Raw genomic sequence first — 16929 nt, 5'->3', positions numbered from 1 at the left:
GGAAAAAAAAACATGAATGGTTATGCTCTCTCCCTGACCTCTGTCCTCACTAGACTCCTGACATGGGCTCAATTCCTGAGCTTTTGTCCCTCGAATCTCCCACACATCCTTCCCTATCTCTCTGTTTCCTGGAATTTGCTTTCCTAATGTCTGAGACACAGCCTGACTTCCCAGTTGCTTTGCCTTAGTGATGTGAGTCTATCATGGCGGTGTCTTTCACCCCGAACTTTTAGACTTCCATTTTTCCTTTGTTTTTGTTTTTGTTTTGGAAATGGGCTCAGTGTGTAACCCTGGCTGGCCCGGAACTCACTATGTAGACCAGGCTGGCTTCAAACTCTGAGAGATCCACTTTCCTCTGCCTCCCATGTGCTGTGCTGAGATTAAAGGTGTGTACCACCACATCAGCCTCTTGTTTGCCCTTTATCTGTTTAAAATTTTATATGTATGGGATTTTCTTTTCCTGCATGAATGTTTTACACCATTTGTGTATGTGCAGTGTGCACTGGAGGCCAGAAGGGGGCATCGTATCCCTTGGAACTGGAGTCACAGAGGATTGTGATCACCATGTGGGTGCTGGGAATTGAACATGGCTCTTCTAGAAGAATAGCCAGTGCTAACCACTGAACCATCTCTCCAGCTCCCAATCTTGTTTACCTTTTAAATCAAACTTAAGTGCAAGGTAGAATTTCCTTTCTTAGTTTCTCCCTTATTAAAAGCAAGTGGCTGGGCTTGGTGGCACACACCTGTAATCCAGCCCTCGACAGGGTAACGAATGAGTTCCAGGCCAACCTGGGACGTAGTGCAAGACCTCTGTCTCCAAGTAGAAGGAACACTTAAAGACTGTAAGAGGATACAGTGACCCTTAGTTCCCGAGGGAGATCAGCTCCAGGAGCTCTGGAGATACCAGAATCCATGGATGGTTTATCAAGACCTTTATGTAATGGGTAGAGCTCACACATCTCCTGCATGTCTTACATCAACTGCAGGTCATGTAGCACCAACATTTTTTGATGCATGGTTGATTGAATCTGTGGCTACAAACCTGTGGGTATGGAGGTCAACTATCCCAACTGTGGGGAAATGAGGAAATGCAGTAAAATGAGAAAAATTCTGCCAGCTATTACTATAAATACACAAAAATGAAATTCACTCACTGTTCAACTTTTTTTTTAAAAAAGATTTATTTTATGTGAGTACACTTTCTTCAGACACACCAGAAGAGGGCATCAGATCCCATGACAGATAGGTGTGAGCTACCATGTGGTGTCTGGGATTTGAACTCAGGACCTCTGGGAGAGCAGTCAGTGCTCTAACCACTGAGCCATCCCTCCAGCCCTCACTGTTCATTCTTGTGTGTAGTTGTTGGCTGTGTAGTCTGTGACCTACATATCAGTTCGTATCATATCAGTTGTTCTGTGTAAAGGTGTAAATCCACCTAAAGCAGTGCTTCTCACCTTCCTGACGCTGTGACCCTTTAATACAGTCCTCATGTTGTGGGAATCCCTGGACATTAAATTATTTTTGTCTGCCACTCCACAGCCTTTACGTTGCTACTGTCACGAAGTGCAACGTAAATACTTTTGGAGAGAGAGGCTTGCCAAATGGGTCCTGGCCCATAGGTTGAGAACTGCCGACTTAAAGGATTTGCCATCTACTGGTTCCTAGGGGCCCTTGTGTCTGGGTGTGAAGGTTGTGCAGACAGCCTTTAGAATAGGACAGGAGTGTCCTGCTGCTCAGGAATGCTGGCCTAGCCTTTCCTCACTCCCAGACTAGTTTGCTTTTAGCTTCAGCTGGATTGAGCTGGTAGCCTTAGCACAAGACTTGGCTAGAGGCTCTGCCCCAGGAGGAGATTCAGAATCAGAGGGCTACCAGTGTCCACCAGGGGGCACTCTGGACTCACCACAGCCAGTCCTGACACAGGAGTCTCCCAGTTTTCCCAGTCTTAGACACTTGTGGGGACAATGTGAGAAGGCAGGCCTGGCCTGAATGGATGAGTGTAAGCAAAGCAGAAGTCACCCAGACAAACCCCGGGCTGTGATGCTAGATGCTAGAAAGCCCAGGGCCTTGCAGGAAATGCTGTTAACCTGTTGGAAAAGCAGCAACAGAGGCAAAAAAAAAAAAAAAAAGCTGAGGCAAGGGGCCTTGGTTTCTCTTCAGGTGTTTGTTTTTATATCGCTCCATCTTTCTCCCGACAGATTCACAGATGAGCATGGCCGCCACTGCTGCTGTCAGTCCCAGTGACTACCTGCAGCCTGCTGCCGCTGCTACCCAGGCAAGTGCACAGTGGGCTCTGAGGCAGGGCCAGAGCCTGGGTGGGTTACTGAAGTGGGTTTTCTAGCTCACTCAGACCTGTCCTGCAGACACCCAGGGAGATTTGCTTATTCTCATTTCTGAACTAATCAGGCAAAATGAGCAGTGTTAGACTTGGCCCCTGGTGGCCGGGGCCACGGCTGTTAATAGAGTCTTTGCTGCACATTGATGAGTACCTGAGTTCAAGCCCAAGTACCCATGTCAAAGCTGAGCTGGGCTTGGTAGTACACACCTGTAATCCTAGCACCAGAGAGGCAGACACAGAGCCGCCACTGAGGTGCACTGGTCAACTAGTCTTGCCCAGTCAGTAAGTTTAAGATTCAGTAGGAGACCCTGCCTCAAAAATTAAAGTAAGGGAGATGGAGAGACGCTCAGTGGCTTAAGAGCACTGGCTGCTTTTCCAGAGGACCGGGTTTGATATGGCAACTCAGACTCCATTATCAAGTGATCTGATGCCCTCTCTGGCCTCTGAGAGCATCAAGTACAAGTACTTGAGTGATACATAGACACACACGTAGGCAAAACACCCAAATACATAAATAAACAATTTCGCAAACAGGGTAGAGTCATAGAGTAAGAATTTAACCTTAGGGACTGGAGAGATGGCTCAGTGGTTAAGAGCACTGAGTGCTCCTCCAAAGGTCCTGAGTTCAAATCCCAGCAACCACATGGTGGCTCACAACCATCTGTAATGAGATCTAATGCTCTCTTCTGGTGTGTCTGAAGATAGCTACAGTGTACTTATATATAATAAATTACAAAAAGAAAAAAAAGGAAAAAAAAGAATGACTCAATAAACTGGGAGATTTAAAAAAAAAGAAAGAAGGGGCTGGGGATTTAGCTCAGTGGTAGAGCGCTTGCCTAGGAAGCACAAGGCCCTGGGTTCGGTCCCCAGCTCCGAAAAAAAGACCAAAAAAAAAAAAAAAAAGAAAAAGAAAAAAAGAATTTAACCTTAGGCTCTGGCCTCCACACACACTGACTCAGATATACCTATGTCCTTCACACACATACGTGGATTCAACACACTCCAGAACACAACCAGAAACCCCTTACGAGAGCGAGTTCATATGCTCTCCCTCCCTGTGCTGAGTTGGTAGACATCTGATGCCTGGGTGTGTACCTATCCCTGCCAACACTGGGCCAGCAAGGCCTGTGGGAGAACAGCCTATGCTGTTGGTCTGTCATGTCCAGGGCTACTGCGTGCGTGCGTGTGTGTGTGTGTGTGTGTGTGTGTGTGCATGCGTGTTAGTTTGCCACAGGGGTGGGGAAGAACTCATAGGGTTGGGGAGCTGCTGAGAAGAGAGGATGACAAATCTAGCTAGTGGACTCATCTCACTCCTTACTTCTGCTGATTTTTGCAGGACTCCCAGCCGTCTCCCTTGGCTCTGCTTGCTGCAACATGTAGCAAAATTGGCCCCCCAGCTGTTGAAGCTGCAGTGACACCTCCTGCTCCCCCCCAACCTACCCCAAGGAAACTGGTCCCTATCAAACCCGCCCCTCTCCCTCTCAGTCCCTGCAAGAATAGCTTTAGCATCTTGTCATCTAAAGGAAATATACTTCAGATTCAGGGCTCCCAGCTGAGCGCCTCCTACCCTGGAGGGCAGTTTGTGTTTGCGATCCAGAACCCCACTCTGATCAACAAAGGGAGCCGATCAAATGCAAGTATCCAGTACCAAGTCCCTCAGATTCAAGGGAACAGTTCCCAGACCATCCAGGTGCAGCCCAATCTCACCAACCAGATCCAGATCATCCCAGGCACCAACCAAGCCATCATCACCCCGTCAACATCCGGTCATAAGCCTGTCCCCATCAAGCCAGCTCCTGTCCAGAAATCAAATACGACCACCACCCCTGTGCAGAGCGGGGCCAACGTGGTGAAACTGACAGGTGGGGGTGGCAACATGACGCTCACCCTGCCACTCAACAACCTGGTGAACACCAGCGATATTGGGGCCCCTGCTCAGCTCCTCACTGAGAGCCCCCCGACCCCACTGTCTAAGACTAACAAAAAAGCTAGGAAGAAGAGCCTTCCTGTGTCACAGCCCTCAGTAGCTGTGGCTGAACAGGTGGAGACGGTACTGATCGAGACCACAGCAGAGAACATCATCCAGGCAGGAAACAACCTGCTGATCGTCCAGAGCCCTGGTGGGGGCCAGCCCGCTGTGGTCCAGCAAGTCCAGGTGGTGCCACCCAAGGCCGAGCAGCAACAGGTGGTCCAGATCCCCCAGCAGGCACTGCGGGTGGTGCAGGCTGCCTCTGCCACCCTCCCCACCGTTCCCCAGAAGCCCTCCCAGAACTTTCAGATCCAGACAACTGAACCAACACCAACCCAGGTACCACAGCCCCTCTCCCTTCCCTCCCTCTCTGCTCACCCCTTTGGCTTGCTTTTGAAACAGAGGCAGATCAGCAGCAGATCTGATGGGAAGCTGGAGTCACCATCATTTGGGGTGGCAGGAAATGGCTTCTGCCCTGAGATCTCTTCAGGTCTTAGGCCAAGTAGACATAGTTCCCTCTGTAGAAAGCAGATGGAACAGGGAAAACTGGTCTGTTTTTTCTTTCCTTATGGAGTAGCTCTGGGGCCATAACAGGCTAGATATGTATACTTTCATAATAAAGTATTTTTATTGTAAGATTACATATAACGGCAAGAGTGAGAATTTGAGCCAGAACCATAGAATTTGGTGTAAAGTAAGAAAGTTCAGGAGGAAAAAAATGCTGGCCACTGCTAATGACAAGAAAAATAACAGGTGCAGCCAGACCTTTTTCCTTTTTTGAGACAGGGTCTCCCTGTGTCCCAGGTAGGCCTTTACCTCACTGCACAGCCAAAGCTGGCTTCAAACTTGGAATCCTCCTGCTGCAGCCTCAGTGCTGGGATTACAAGTGAGCTCTATCCTTGCTTCTCTCCACCTCTGCTTCTCCCTGAGAGATGGTTTCTTGTGCTTCATTCATTGTGTGTGCACGTGGGCATGTGAGTATGCGTTTTCCCCTTCAGTCTAGACTCCTCCTGAAGGAGAAAACAAACTTGTTTTCCCGACCCTGTCATTCCACTCAACATGATGACCTCTGGTTTCTTGGAGTACGTTCACAGCTGCTTCTACTTCTGCAGCTGTCAAGGCAGCTGGCCATTCTGCCAGCTGTTCAACTCTTGTCTTTTTAGCTGCCAAGTGACCGCCACCTTGCTGCTTTGTAGTCTGCCCTGCCAGCTGTGCGCAGCTGCTCCTGTCACTTTACAATGTCTGCTGCCCCTTCCTTCCTTCCTTCCTTCCTTCCTTCCTTCCTTCCTTCCTTCCTTCCAGCCAGGCCGGCCTCAGACTCAGAGATCTGACTGCCTCTGCCTCCTGAGGGCTGGGATTAAAAGCTTGCACCACCATGCCCAGTTGCTGCTCCTTTCTGTTACCAGCTCAGCCCACTGTAAAGCAGACAGGAACAGACAGAGCCTAAGGTTGCTCAAGGCAGACAGGGCAGTAAAGGAGACTCCAGCACCGTGGGAGTCAAACTCCGTTCCCCAGTGTCTCTGGATCCCATTACAGATGGTTGTGAGCCAACAGATTGTTGGTGCTGGGAAATGATCGTGAGAAGGAGTGCTCAAATGAACGTTTAAAAGTTGACCCAGGGACTGGAAAGATGGCTCAGCGGTTAAGAGCACCGACTGCGGGGCTGGGGATTTAGCTCAGTGGTAGAGCGCTTACCTAGGAAGCGCAAGGCCCTGGGTTCGGTCCCCAGCTCCGAAAAAAAGAACCAAAAAAAAAAAAGCACCGACTGCTCTTTCCAGAGGTCCTGAGTTCAATTCCCAGCAACCACATGGTGGCTCACAACCATCTGTAATGAGATCTGATGCCCTCTTCTGGTGTGTCTGAAGATAGCAACAGTGTACTCATATACATAAAATAAATATTAAAAATATTTTTTAAAAAAAGTTGAGTTAGGTGCAGTGGTGCACACCTGTAGCCATATTCAGAAGGCTGAGGCAGGACTGACATGTGTGTTACCAGGCCCAGTGATTTTAGCAGACTTGAGCAATGTTCATCATGGGGCTGGAGAGCTGGGTCATGGTTCAGAAACTGGCTGCTTTTTCCAGAGGCTCCAAGTTTGATTCCCAGCACTCACATGTTGGTTGTCAACCAGCTGTAACTCCACTCCCAGAGGACTCAGCGTCCTCTTGTGGTCTCCATCTGCACACATGTGATAACAGACATGTAGACAACACATCCACACAGCATGGTAATAAAAATCAAGCAGTGCCTAGCACCCAGCACCCACCCAAGGAGAGCGACCCCCCACCTGACTCAGGCTGTCAGAGCTTAGCAAAAGGGAAGACAGAAACGGACAGGTCCTCTCCTCCCGCCCCCCCCCCCGCCCCCCGGTTAGTGAGCCTGTTTACTACCTCAGAAAGAATGAGTACATGGCAACATGCTACAGATTGGGGAAGATATGAGGCCTCTGTATGTATTGAGGGATGGCAGGTTTATATGTTGTCACTTAACTAAAAGCAGTCTTCAGTAACCAGGAATTAAAAATATCCCCAATTAAAATCACAGTTTTACAAAGGATTTTTTTTTCCTGGATCATTTAAGCATAAACTGCCACCATGGTCGTCCTCCCACTTCCAAGTGCTTTAATTCTCCCACACAAGCACAGTCCCTGTACACATCGCATCCATCAAGCCTGAAACTCACTAGTGAAATGCTGGTGTCCAATGGGGAGGCACCACTCAGGTTTCCTGCATGCTTTGCTTAGTAATTCCAGCACTGCCCATGGGCTCTGTCCACCTCATGTACAGTAGTCACACGTCTCTGGTCAATCTCTCTTTCAGGAATAGTTCCTCACACCCCCACCACCATGAAGCTGGAGTTTAACCCAGGGCTTCGAGGATCGGCACTTTTTACCTTGACAGTCATGGCCTTGCTGCTTTCGAAGGCCACAGGCAGTTGTTTCACAAAATGTCCTTGAGTTTATGTGACATTCCCATGAGCGTGCTCACAGAAGGGTGTGCGCTGTGCCAAAGCAGTTCAAGAGTTCTGTTTGTCCTATTGTTGGTGACAGTTACAGTGGCAGAGCCTGACAAAGGAGAGAAGCAATGATCCTCTATATCTAATTATGAACTTGTTTTTCTTTCTTTTTTTTTTTTTTCCGGAGCTGGGGACCGAACCCAGGGCCTCTCTACCACTGAGCTAAATCCCTAACCCCTTCTTTTTTTTTAAGATTTATTTTTATATATGAGAGTACACTGTAGCTGTCTTCAGACACACCAGAAGAGAGCAGTGGATCCCATTACAGATGGTTGTGAGCCGCCATTGTTGGTGCTGGGAAATGTGGAACCTCTGGAAGAGCAGCCATTACTCTTAGCCACTGGTCCACCTCTGCAGCCCCCTCCTTTTAAAAGATAATTTTGCTTTGTGGTTAAGCTGGCCTCCATGTGACCGTAGCCCATGCTGGTGTTGTGCTTTTTTACTAGTCTTCCGATTTTGAGATTTAGCAGTTAATATTTTTCCATGCTAAGCAGAGTAAAGGTTGGGTTACAGGTCAGTGACCACTCATGCCAGTTTAGTGTAGGGCATCATTGGCCTTGTCAAGCATCAGTAGTGCATAAATATGTTCTTGGGCTTGATGAGATGACAGAGGTGTCCCAGCCCTCCCTTGGACAAGGTCATGCTGCCAACTCTTTTCTCTGGCCCCTCAGGTTTATATCCGTACACCTTCTGGTGAGGTACAGACGGTCCTTGTCCAGGACAGCCCCCCAGCAACAGCTGCAACCACGTCAACCGTCTCCTGTAGCAGCCCGGCGCTCCGAGCTCCCCATCTGAGTGGCTCCAGCAAAAAGCATTCGGCTGCAATTCTCCGAAAAGAGCGACCCCTGCCAAAGATTGCACCTGCTGGGAGCATCATCAGCCTGAACGCTGCACAGCTGGCAGCAGCTGCTCAGGCCATGCAGACCATCAACATCAATGGTGTCCAAGTCCAGGGTGTGCCTGTCACCATCACCAACACTGGCGGTGAGAGAGAGTCCTGAAGCCAGGAGGGCCCTGCAGCCGGGCTTTGCACTCAGCCTATGGGAATCCCAGCCAGGCCCCTGGGATCTCCAGTGTCAGCCATGAGGATGCTGGCCATCCGAGATGATGCCTGGTGTTTGCCTGGTCCCCTCCTGCCTCAGGGCACATCTGTGTGTATTGTCTTCACAGTTGGTCCTTACTGTGAGATAGCAAGTCACATGACCACATGATAACTGCAGATGCTGAATATGATGGAGAAAACAGATGTGTTCAATAATATACAAACTCAGTTTATTTGGCTGGTTACTTGCCCAGCTCAGGTGACTAAGGACCATGCCTTGTAAAGGAAGTCAGGCTTTTCGGGGGCAAGGGATGTGTGTTTTGAGACAAGGTTTCTCTGTAGTCCTGGCTGTCTGGAACTCACTATAGATCAGAACAGCATCTGCCTCCTGAGCGCTGTGATTAAAGGCCTGTGCCAGTACGGTCCACTCAGGACAGCTGAAGGAGGGCGGTTGCTGTTGAGCGTGGGAGGCAGGGAAAGCTGTCCCAGGCAGCAGGACAGCTTGTACTGCACAAGAGCTGATGATCTGTGCTGTGAGTGCAGCCCTGAGAAGAAGAGGGAGGGGCCTGGGAGATGATGGCTCAGTGCTTAGCTGTGTTTAATTCCCAGCACCCATGGTGGCTCCCAACAGTCTCTAGCTAGTCCCACAGGATCTAATGCCCTTTTCTGGTATGTAGACATACATACAGACAAAACATCCATATGCATAAATATATAAGTAAATCTTAGAGTTAAGAGGAGAGAGGGCGACTGAAGCCGCCTGGCAAAGCAGGCTGCATTCTGCACCTGGGAGCCGCTCAGCTTCCCGGGTAGCAAGAGATCATGGCCTTCCCCATCCCTAGTGAACTTCTAGCAGTTTATGTATTTGGTTTGTCCACTTTTAGGAGACACAGAGAGAGAGGACAAAGAAGCCTAGAGTGATTTCTCCAAAGCCCATGAACAAAACTTCTTAGGCAAGTTTGCCTCTAGCGGAGTAGAATCTCAGGGAAGCCTCTGGCCCTCACTGCCCTCCAGTGTATTAGGCCCCATGATTCTTCAGAGAGAGAGAGAGAGAGAGAGAGAGAGAGGAAGAAGAAGAGGAGGAGGAGAGGAGAGAGAGAGAGAGAGAGAGAGAGAGAGAGAGAGAGAGAGAAGGGCTAGCCTGGGCTTCCTTTCCTGAACATGCCCTTCTTTTTCCCACAGGACAGCAACAGCTGACAGTGCAGAATGTTTCTGGAAACAACCTGACCATCAGTGGGCTGAGCCCCACCCAGATCCAGCTGCAGATGGAGCAGGCCCTGGCCGGAGAGGCCCAGCCTGGGGAGAAACGGCGGCGCATGGCCTGCACATGTCCCAACTGCAAGGACGGGGAGAAGAGGTAATATGCTCGACCCAAGCCAAACCCACACCCGCTCCACAGTTCACTCAGTGGGACAGGTCTTGACCTGACCTCCCATGGCTTCTCTCCCTTCCCTCTTCCCCTTCATTCCCCTACTCTAAACCCAACCCCTCAGGTCTGGGGAGCAGGGCAAGAAGAAGCATGTGTGTCACATCCCGGACTGTGGAAAGACTTTCCGGAAGACGTCCTTGCTTCGGGCCCATGTCCGCCTGCACACTGGCGAGCGACCCTTTGTCTGCAACTGGTTCTTCTGTGGAAAGAGGTTCACACGGAGTGACGAACTCCAGCGGCATGCTCGCACACACACAGGTCAGTTCCCCCATGCCCCGTCTGGCACCCTTGCTCGTTTGGGAGCTTCTACACTGTCCACACTACCCAACCCCGAAACAGAACCCCCAAGCAGTGAAGTGCGCCCGGTGCCGTGCTAGCATTTTCCGGTAGGTTAGTCCCAGTAAGGCCTTGGGGGTTACCTCGTGACATCCACTTTGCTGAGGCTTGGGCAAGTGGCTAGTGGTGATGCGCCAGTTTGGCTTAGGACTTGAGGTCCTTCTGGCTCAGCCTCTCTACGGCACGGTAAACTAAGCCCCCAAGCTTGCCTCCCCTCTTGGCCTGCCCCTCTTTGCTTTGGAGAGGGGGCAATAATAAGATTTAGCTAAGTGCTCCGGGCTGCCCTGGCAGCAGTCCTGCCTCAGACTTCCAGCTGTTGGGATTACAGTATGAATCACCACACCCAGCTTCTTTTAAAGCATTTTGCCCTGTAGCCTAGGTTCACCTTAACTCATGGCACTTCTCCTATCTCCTAAATGCTGAGATTACAGGCCTGCTCCAACATGCCTGGCCTACTGAAACCTGCCTCGATGGCACCCTAAGTTTGCTATGAAGGTTGCTGTCACTATTACGTGCTCTAATGCACACTACAGAAAGTGCCACACCATAGAAGACCACTCTATAGAAGGTGCCTTAAAGTTGTCCTGGGCATGCCCAGTGGTCCACAGGGCTCACCTTGCTGAGCAGACACAGGGTGGGTCACTGTGGTCCAGTCAGTGGGTGCTCAGGACTGAGATGTCTTCCTGCAAGAGGAAGGTGTTGATCAAGGTTTAAAGTCCACCGGACAGTCTAGAATGGAGCAGGTACACAGACTCAAGGACAGCAGCCTGGGCAAGGACCGAGGAACAGGCTGGAGCGAGGTAGATTAGGTAGGGTAGATGGGGCAGAGAGGTGTGGCCAGTAGACAGCAGGAGGGGCTGTTAGCAGAGTGTGGAGACAAGGCTGAGGTGGGTTCCCAGGGGCTCTCACGGTCTGGGGCTTTTCCTTTCTCAGCCTGGGGCAGGGACGCTGCATCTCTCTTTGGTAACAGTTACTTCTTCTTCTCAGGGGACAAGCGCTTTGAGTGTGCCCAATGTCAGAAGCGCTTCATGAGGAGTGACCACCTCACCAAGCATTACAAGACCCACCTAGGCACGAAGGGCTTGTAAGGCCAACTGAGGCAGGAGGCCCTGAAGATGGAAACCATCCCCCCATCTGATTGGCCCTGGGTCCGTGATGGACAGGTGCCACAATTGCCCTGGGCAGCCCTCACCCCACTCCTGTTCTGTGGCTGTGTCCCCACAGGGAGGGACTCTATTCCTGTGTTCTTCTCCTTCCAAAGGCTCTGCCCTTCTTACCATGAGCTCCTGGCCTACCCAGGCTATGGACACAGGCCATGCCCAATGAGACGTTCTAAACCAGGACGCGTGGGGACCCTTATTTCCAAAGGAAAAACATACATTTCACTCCGTCGAGGAGCAAAGTGAGCCCCCTATCCCCACCCCACCCCACCCCCCTCCTCAACACTGCCGAGTCCCATTGTGCCATGCCCCCCTCCCCCCCACTGTGCCTCCTTGTCCCCCTCAATTAACTCCTCCCGGGCTGCTAGGGACACCCCGGGGCCCTGTACCCGGCCTCCCACTGACACCCACCTCTGTGGAAGTGGGAGGCTGCCTCCACTCCACTGCCCAGCCCCACCACGGCTCTCCTCCAGACATTCCAACTTCCTATGAAAGGTCAGATGCCGAGGACCCCACCCCTCTTTTCTACGGAGAACGTTGCCTTATACTCAACTTCAGATGATGAACACTGTGTACGTGTGCTTTAAAGACATTTTATTTCATTGCTCCTTCCCTCTTTGCTAGTCGCCTCCCCGCCTGCGTTCAGCTTAGGGATGGGGGCAATGCTGAGCATAGGAGGTCTCTCTCTCTCTCTCTGTCTCTCTCTCTCTGGTATTTTTTTCTCACTTTAACAATTCTTTTCTAAATGACACATTTCAACTCAAATCTGGACTCACATGAAAACACCTCCCATCCTGACCCCGTCCACGCCTTCATCACCCTACCTGCCCAAGCTCCATTGTGTACAGTGTATATTGTATAATAGACGATTGTGTCTACGACATGTTTTAAAAAACATATTGCTTGTTATTTTTGAGGCTTTTAAATTAAACAGAAATCCAACTTTATTTTTTGTTGTAACTGCTTGAGGATGTTTTATTAATTAAGTGAAGGTTTGTTATCCTTTATTAACGATGTATTTTGTTGGTCAGTACTGGGCTGACAAAGGGTTTCTTGCTAATAAATTTAGTTGCCCGAGGCAAAGTCTGCGTTTGGCAGTTGGGCTTCCTTTGTCTGTTATGTCAGAGGTCTTACAGAAGGAGCTGCTGAGGAGGGAGCGGTGGACTCAATTTACCCTCTTGGTCCTGGTCCCAAAGGAGCCCAGCTCTCAGAGCACCTCTGGGGACTTCCAGAGCCCAGAGACTAATGCAGTCTCTGCTCTCCTGAGCTGGCCGACTATTGTACCTCCCGCCCCAGCCCTGAGGAAAGCACTTGCTTCACAGTCAGAAGCCAGAGTCAAGAGCCTTGGCCCACAAGGTTGGGTTTGCAGAAAACACTGTTCCCACAGAGTGGGAGTGGGAGGTCTTGGACCGGATAGACAGGCTCCTCAGGGTTTGAGTAGGGTTGCAGAGCGGAAGTTGTGTTGAGGACCCTTTCATTCTGGCAGAACTACAGAGAAGTCAGGGATTGTGGTTTATTCAGATTTAAAACTCAAGTGTGCAAGCCTTGGCGGTCTGAGAAGCAGCAGCCAGGCTGGAGGAAGAGGCCAGTCTGCCTCAGACATGTAGGAAACTGGACTCTTTCTACTTACCCTCAGAGCAGCCAGGACCGCAGCTCCTGAGCGCTGAGGCTTCTGCGCTGCCATCCTGTCACCAGGCCTCACACTCTATCCTTGTCGCCAGCACTGCCAACAGCTCTTCCCCAGAGCCAGTCAGCCCCACGTTGCTGAAAAATAAAACAGACACAGGCCTCAGATGGATCCAGGCTCTCTGCCCTCCATCACTTCAGCAGCAGCAGAGGGCAACCTTTCTGCCCAATCTCAAGCCCTGTGGGCAACATTAGACTAACAGCTGATCACCCTGGCACAGAAGCCTCATCAGCCCACCAGCCTGCATCTCAGTGTGGCCTTGGCACTGGGAAAGCCTTGCTGGGGCATATTGATCAGTTGACCTTTTTTTCTGCCTCAGGCACAAGGCTTACTCTTCCCTGGGGGCTGACCCCAAGTTCTCCATGTTATGCTGAGCTGACTCCTTTGCTTTTGTAAACAAAATGGTGTCAGTCCTCAGCTATGTGGAAGCAAGCTGGCGTGTGGGAGTTCCCTTCTCAGGAGCCATGCAGCCATTGCTAGCTATGGGATGCTACCTGTCTCTCACAGGATGCCTCAGTGTTTTGTTCACGATTTATTATTTTAGATTATGTTTAGGGGTGTGTGTGTGTGTGTGTGTGTGTGTGTGTGTGTGCGTGCACATGGGTGTAGGTGTCCTCAGGCCGGCGTTGGATACCCTAGAGCTGGAGGTAGACAGCTGCGAGCCTGTGGACTGAACCCAGGTCCTCAGGAAGAACAGCATGAGCTCTAAACCACTGGGCCATCTCTCCAGCCCCTGGATGCCTGCATTTTACAAGGAGAACAGGTTTCATCTTGCAATGATGAGGTCAAGTAGTAGGAAGACTTTCACTTGGGAAGATGGCTTAGTGGGTAAAGTGTTCGTTGGGCAGGCCTGAGAACCTGAGTTCAATCCCGCGCCAAAACTCAAGCCTGGTGATGTGTGTGTTATCCCAGTCCTGGGATGCAGACACAGGCAGACCCCTGGGACTGACTAATCAGCCAGCCTACCCCAATCTCCAAGTCGGGTCCAAATGAGAGAGAAGCTGCCTCAAAAACCAAGGTGGACATCTCCTAAATAAAAACATTTATGTTGACCCCTGGCTTGTATACTTTTTGCAACTGTGTAAGCACACAAGCACACACAAGCACGCACATACACACACACACACACACACACACACACACACACACACACACACACACACACACCAGATACTTGCTGGGGCCCTTGATTACAGGCTAGGTACAAGCCATACCTACAAGTTTAAGGGGACCCCTACAACTCATGGTGGCTCCTCTGCCTGGTTCCTTTCTTAGGTCATCTGTCCCAAAGCTCCCACTCCCATCCTTGCCTCTCGACACTGCAGCTCATTAGCCCAAGCACCAGGACCACTTCCTAGAGAAGGGGTAGCAAAGACCCACTTCCTGAAGGCAAACTCAAGCAATGTACTATTTTGTTCTGTTTCCTTTTGTTTGGAGACAGTTTCACTGTATAGAGCTCATGGGTCCTGAACTTAAGATCCCCCATGGGGCTGGGGATTTAGCTCAGTGGTAGAGCGCTTACCTAGGAAGCGCAAGGCCCTGGGTTCGGTCCCCAGCTCCGAAAAAAAGAACCAAAAAAAAAAAAAAAGATCCCCCACCACCTCAGACATTTGCTACCATATAAAGTCTTCTGTTTTGCTTTTAAATAAGCATTTTGTCTGCATGCATCTGTACCACATGCGTGCAGTGCCCACAAAGGCCAGAAGAGGGCACTGGATCCCCCTGGAACTGGAGTTCCAAGTAGGTGCTGGGAACTAAACCCTGGTCCAGTGCAAGAGCAGCCAGTGCTTTCCGCTGTCGAGCCATTTCTTCCCCCAACCCCCTTTTTAATTGGAAAACCTTTTTTTTTTTTTTTGGTTCTTTTTTTTGGAGCTGGTGACCGAACCCAGGGCCTTGCACTTCCTAGGCAAGCGCTCTACCACTGAGCTAAATCCCCAACCCCTAATTGGCAAACCTTTTAAACTACCCTGTCTGTCTTTTTAGTGCCTTTGTGTATTAGTTACTACTGTGGCTGCAACAAAGGACCTGAGCTTAAGGAAGGATCTGTTTTGGCTCAGGGTTTGAGGGAACAGAGTTATCAGGATAGGGAGCTGGTACCGGTCACACTGAGCTTCTAGTCAGGAAGCAGAGAGAGACAAACACCAGTGCTCAGATGGTCTTCTTCAGATACACCTCTCCAGGAACTCTGCCTGATTCTAAAGTTAGCCAAGTTAGCAAGATTAACCATCACCTCTGATCAACTTGACACTCAAACGCATCACTCTATAACATCCTACCTCTATTATATGAAGGCGTCTAAGCCATCTCTAAAAAGTCTCCAAAGTTTTAACAGTTCTAACATCAAAAGTCTATGTTGCCTCCATTGAAACTCAGGAAGTCTCTTAACTGTGAGGCGCTGTGAGATAGAAAATGAGCCATATATTTCCAACATAAAAGGTAAACTCCCTCATTCCAAAAGGGAGGCCTGAGGGAAGCACAGGGAACAATCAAACCGAAGTAAGAGTGACATCCAACACAGAACACCCAAAGCTTGCTAGGCAGCGGTGGTGGCGCACACCTTTAATCCCAGCACTCAGGAGGCAGAGGCAGGTGGATCTCTGAGTTCAAGACCAGCCTGGTCTACAGATCAAGTTCCAGGACAGCCAGGGCTACACAGAGAAACCCTGCCTTGGAGGTTGGGGGAGAGAGAAACAAAAGGAGGAGGACAAGGAAGAAGAAAAGACAAGGAAGAGAAAGGAAAAAACCCCGCAGATCCACACTCAGCATCTGGGACTCTTGGTAACATCATCTAGGCTCCAACTCTGCTGCCTAAATCACACAAAGCCTCTCTTTTGGGCCTGGCTCCACTTCACGCCTGCAGCTTTCCTCATTCAATGTCTCATAGTCCTAGGATCTCCAGCATCCCAGGGTCTCCACTGTAACTTAGGCCTCACCTCCACATCATCATGCAATGGCCTCTCGGAGCCTCCTTGTAGGGAGCCAACCCTACCACACAGTGCCTGCCTTGAGGAGCTGTCAGGAACACTGGTGCAAGTCTCCTTGACCTTGGAACTCTTGCATTTTGCATGTCTGCAAAGCCACACAGCAGTGCTGCTAACTATGCTCTTGCCCTCACTGCCACAGCTGCCGCTGGCCTCTGTGCATGTTGGTGGTCTGGGGAAACCCTTCCCAAGCAGCAAACTCACTTCAAGCTTTCTTCTTTCAAATGAATGTGCATTTCCTAACTTGGAACCTTTGGTGGTCAGGCTTGTGCCCTCGGCGAACCTGTCCTATGGCAGAGTGAGATTTCTCTAGTTAATTTAACAGTTTGTCCGAGGTACTGTTTTATTCCTGTGAAGAGAAACCATGACCAAGGCAGCTCATAGAAAAGAAAACATTTAACCGGGGGCTTGCTTACGCTTTTAGAGGGTTAGTCCTTGATCATCATAGCAGGAAGCCGACAGGAATGGTATTGGGGTAGTAGCCGAGTTTTACATCCTGATCTTCACACAACGGGTAGAGGGAGAGGGACACTGGGCCTGGTATGGGCTTTTGAATCCCACCCCCAGTAGCACACCTCTCCCAACAAGGCCACACCTCCTAATCCTTCCCAAACAGTTCCACTAACTGGGACCCAAGCCTTCAAGCATATGACCATTTTCATTCAATCCACCACACAGTTAATCCAGTTTATGTAGCAGCTGCTTTTCCCTCTCTCTGCATCTGCCCTGTCCACAATTTATTCACCTCCCCCGTTTTCTTCAACAAACTGAACATTTTCCACATACTTCTGACTAAGAGCAAGATGTTTTGCTGTCTTAAAACATGGCCTTTAAATTCAGTTCCACTTAAATTTTCAAGGTATGGGCAGAAAGCGGCCGATTTCACTTATTTATTTACATATTTATTCATTTTACTATAATGGAATGTGAATGGTCTCTAGCAGGCAGATTTTATTATTTGTTCATTTATTTATT

General features: G+C 50.0%; 1 protein-coding gene and 1 long non-coding RNA gene across 34 annotated transcripts in view; one reads left to right on the top strand and one right to left on the bottom strand.

Moving 5' to 3' along the window:
- The window catches only part of Sp2 (Sp2 transcription factor), a 30560-nt gene extending 18191 nt beyond the window's left edge, over positions 1-12369 (top strand). For 4 of the 5 annotated variants that reach the window (XM_063269117.1, XM_039086078.2, XM_039086080.1 and 1 more), the window contains 6 exons: positions 2196-2272; positions 3672-4643; positions 7991-8303; positions 9544-9718; positions 9855-10048; positions 11114-12369. In XM_063269117.1, the coding sequence (XP_063125187.1) occupies positions 2196-2272; positions 3672-4643; positions 7991-8303; positions 9544-9718; positions 9855-10048; positions 11114-11214 (1832 nt within the window). In that variant the 3' untranslated portion in view covers positions 11215-12369. The remainder of the gene's footprint in view (positions 1-2195; positions 2273-3671; positions 4644-7990; positions 8304-9543; positions 9719-9854; positions 10049-11113) is intronic. The other variant, NM_001399622.1, reaches the window with a different exon arrangement.
- LOC102547955 (uncharacterized) overlaps positions 1-16929 on the bottom strand; it is a 47346-nt gene that overhangs the window by 25310 nt on the left and 5107 nt on the right. For 5 of the 29 annotated variants that reach the window (XR_010055756.1, XR_010055765.1, XR_010055766.1 and 2 more), the window contains exons 3-6: positions 12917-13050; positions 6253-10809; positions 5121-5314; positions 4683-4822 (exon numbers count right to left, since the gene is read on the bottom strand). This is a non-coding gene — a long non-coding RNA (uncharacterized LOC102547955). Of the gene's footprint in view, positions 2085-4682; positions 4823-5120; positions 5315-6252; positions 10810-12916; positions 13051-16929 lie in introns of all 29 variants that reach the window. The other 24 variants (XR_005490728.2, XR_005490732.2, XR_005490735.2 and 21 more) reach the window with 21 other exon arrangements.

The sequence above is a fragment of the Rattus norvegicus genome, chromosome 10 (genome assembly GCF_036323735.1).
Source record: "Rattus norvegicus strain BN/NHsdMcwi chromosome 10, GRCr8, whole genome shotgun sequence".
NCBI classification, from domain to species: domain Eukaryota; kingdom Metazoa; phylum Chordata; class Mammalia; order Rodentia; family Muridae; genus Rattus; species Rattus norvegicus.
Note: the sequence above shows the minus strand (reverse complement) of the source record. Positions and strands in the feature narration are given on the sequence as shown.